The following is a 2,996-nucleotide window of genomic DNA, read 5'->3' on the forward strand; positions in this document are numbered from 1 at the left end:
CCGGCCGCTCCGTCTGGGAGGTGAGGAGCGCCTCTGCCTGGCCGCCACCCCGTCTGGGAGGAAGTGAGGAGCACCTCTGCCCAGCTGCCCCATCTGGGAAGTGAGGAGCGCCTCTGCCCGGCTGCCACCCCCTATGGGAAGTGAGGAGCGCCTCTGCCCGGCCGCCCACTCTGGGAAGTGAGGAGCGCCTCTGCCCGGCCGCCCACTCTGGGAAGTGAGGAGCGCCTCTGCCCGGCCGCCCACTCTGGGAAGTGAGGAGCGCCTCTGCCCGGCCGCCCACTCTGGGAAGTGAGGAGCGCCTCTGCCCGGCCGCCCACTCTGGGAAGTGAGGAGCGCCTCTGCCCGGCCGCCCACTCTGGGAGGTGAGGAGCGCCTCTGCCCGGCCGCCCCGTCTGGGAGGTGAGGAGCGCCTCTGCCTGGCCGCCACCCCGTCTGGGAGGAAGTGAGGAGCACCTCTGCCCGGCCGCCCACTCTGGGAGGTGAGGAGCGCCTCTGCCTGGCCACTCCGTCTGGGAAGGGAGGAGCGCCTCTGCCCGGCCACCCCGTCTGGGAGGTGAGGAGCGCCTCTGCCCGGCTGCCACCCCGTCTGGGAGGAAGTGAGGAGCACCTCTGCCCGGCCGCCCCATCTGGGAAGTGAGGAGCACCTCTGCCCGGCCGCCACCCCATATGGGAAGTGAGGAGCGCCTCTGCCTGACCACTCCGTCTGGGAGGTGAGGAGCGCCTCTGCCCGGCCGCCCCGTCTGGGAGGTGAGGAGTGCCTCTGCCCGGCCGTCACCCCGTCTGGGAGGAAATGAGGAGCACCTCTGCCCGGCTGCCCCGTCTGGGAGATGAGGAGCACCTCTGCCCGGCCGCCCCGTCTGGGAGATGAGGAGCACCTCTGCCCGGCCGCCCCGTCTGGGAGGTGAGGAGTGCCTCTGCCCGGCTGCCACCCCGTCTGGGAGGAAGTGAGGAGCACCTCTGCCCGGCCGCCCCCTCTGGGAAGTGAGGAGCGCCTCTGCCTGGCCGCCACCCCGTCTGGGAGGAAGTGAGGAGCGCCTCTGCCTGGCTGCCACATCTGGGAAGGGAGGAGCGCCTCTGCCCGGCCGCCACACCGTCTGGGAAGTGAGGAGCGCCTCTGCCTGGCTGCCCCATCTGGGAAGGGAGGAGCACCTCTGCCCGGCCGCCACACCGTCTGGGAAGTGAGGAGCGCCTCTGCCTGGCTGCCCCATCTGGGAAGGGAGGAGCACCTCTGCCCAGCCGCCACACCGTCTGGGAAGTGAGGAGCGCCTCTGCCTGGTCGCCCCGTCTGGGAGGTGAGGAGCGCCTCTGCCCGGCCGCCCAGTCTGGGAAGTGAGGAGCGCCTCTGCCCGGCCGCCCTGTCTGGGAGGTGAGGAGCGCCTCTGCCTGGCCGCCACCCCATCTGGGAGGAAGTGAGGAGCGTCTCTGCCCGGCCGCCCCGTCTGGGAAGTGAGGAGCGCCTCTGCCCGGCCGCCCCCTCTGGGAAGTGAGGAGCGCCTCTGCTCGGCCGCCCCCTCTGGGAAGTGAGGAGCGCCTCTGCTCGGCCGCCCCGTCGGGGAAGTGAGGAGCGCCTCTGCCCGGCCGCCCCGTCTGGGAGGTGAGGAGCGCCTCTGCCCGGCTGCCACCCGGTCTGGGAGGAACTGAGGAGCGCCTCTGCCCGGGCGGCCCCGTCGGGGAAGTGAGGAGCGCCTCTGCCCGGCCACCCCGTCTGGGAGGAGAGGAGCGCCTCTGCCCGGGCGGCCCCGTCTGGGAAGCGAGGGGCGCCTCTGCCCAGCCGCCCTGTCTGGGAGGTGAGGAGCGCCTCTGCCCGGCTGCCCTGTCTGGGAGGTGTACCCAACAGCTCCGAAGAGACAGCGACCATCGGGAGCGGGCCATGAGGACGATGGCGGTTTCGTTGAAGAGAAGGGGAGGAAGTGTGGGGAAAGGAAGGAGAGATCAGATTGTTGCTGTGTCTGTGTAGAAAGGGGTGGGCATAGGAGACTCCATTTTGTTCTGACTAGGAGAAATTCTTCTGCCTTGGGATGCTGTTGATCTATGGCCTTTCCCCCAGCCCCCTGCTCTCTGAAACATGTGCTGTGTCAACTCAGGGTTAAATGGATTAAGGGTGGTGCAAGATGTGCTTTGTTAAACAGATGCTTGAAGGCAGCATGCTCTTTAAGAGTCATCACCACTCCCTAATCTCAAGTACTCAGGGGCACAAACACTGCAGAAGGCCGCAGGGTCCTCTGCCTAGGAAAACCAGAGACCTTTGTTCATGTGTTTATCTCCTGACCTTCTCTCCACTATTATCCTATGACCCTGCCATATCCCCCTCTCCGAGAAACACCCAAGAATGATCAATAAATACTTCAGAAATTAAAAAAAAAAAAAAAAAAGAGAAACTTCACAGGTCTAGGACTTCCCACAGCAATCCCTTGTGGAACACAGCTTTGCTTAAACTTCAGCCTGTAGTAAAGGCACTGAATCTTGCCTTTAGGCATGTAGTAAAGGCACTGAACTTCAAAAAAAAAAAAAAAAAAAAAAAGAAACAGGGTCTGGCTCTGTTGCCCAGGCTGGAGTGCAGTGGCATGATCATAGCTCACTGCAACCTGAAACTACTCAAATTACTGGGCCCAACCAATCCTGCTTCCCAAGTAGCTACAGGCACTACATTACCATACCCAGCTATTTACTACTTCTTTTTTTTGTAGCAAAGGGAGTCTCCTTGTGTTGCCCAGGCTGGTCTCAAACTTCTGGCCTCAAGCAGTCCTTCCACCTTGGCCTCCTAAAGTGCTGAAATCACAGGCCTGTGCTCAGCCAGAGTAGGGATTTTTAATTGTAGCAGTCAGGTTCTTGAGTTCATGGCCATAAACTCTTTGCAATGTTGCTATTGATTGCTCCCAAAGAGGTGTTCTCTCCTTACAGTGTTTTCTACAAAACAGAATCTAGCCTCACAATTGAGTGTTGGGATGCACTTTTAGAAGTCATCTACTTGGGTCTTCACCAACACCAAACAATGT

General features: G+C 62.1%; 1 protein-coding gene across 1 annotated transcript; it reads right to left on the minus strand.

The window, feature by feature from the left end:
* Positions 1 to 530: 530 nt before the first annotated feature.
* LOC134739653 (collagen alpha-2(I) chain-like) lies at positions 531 to 2,255 on the minus strand. Its single transcript, XM_063665691.1, has 2 exons — positions 645 to 2,255; positions 531 to 607 (listed from the first exon to the last, which is right to left on the minus strand). The coding sequence occupies exon 1, from the start codon at positions 1,870 to 1,872 to the stop codon at positions 772 to 774; it is 1,101 nt and encodes a 366-aa protein (XP_063521761.1). The 5' UTR covers positions 1,873 to 2,255; the 3' UTR covers positions 531 to 607; positions 645 to 771.
* Positions 2,256 to 2,996: the final 741 nt, after the last annotated feature.

This window comes from Pongo pygmaeus, chromosome 5 (assembly GCF_028885625.2).
Source record: "Pongo pygmaeus isolate AG05252 chromosome 5, NHGRI_mPonPyg2-v2.0_pri, whole genome shotgun sequence".
NCBI classification, from domain to species: Eukaryota; Metazoa; Chordata; class Mammalia; order Primates; family Hominidae; genus Pongo; species Pongo pygmaeus.

What these genes read in the sequence shown, in the direction of transcription:
- LOC134739653 (XM_063665691.1), bottom strand. Translation starts at nt 1,872, where the DNA reads ATGGCCCGCTCCCGATGGTCGCTGTCTCTTCGGAGCTGTTGGGTACAC.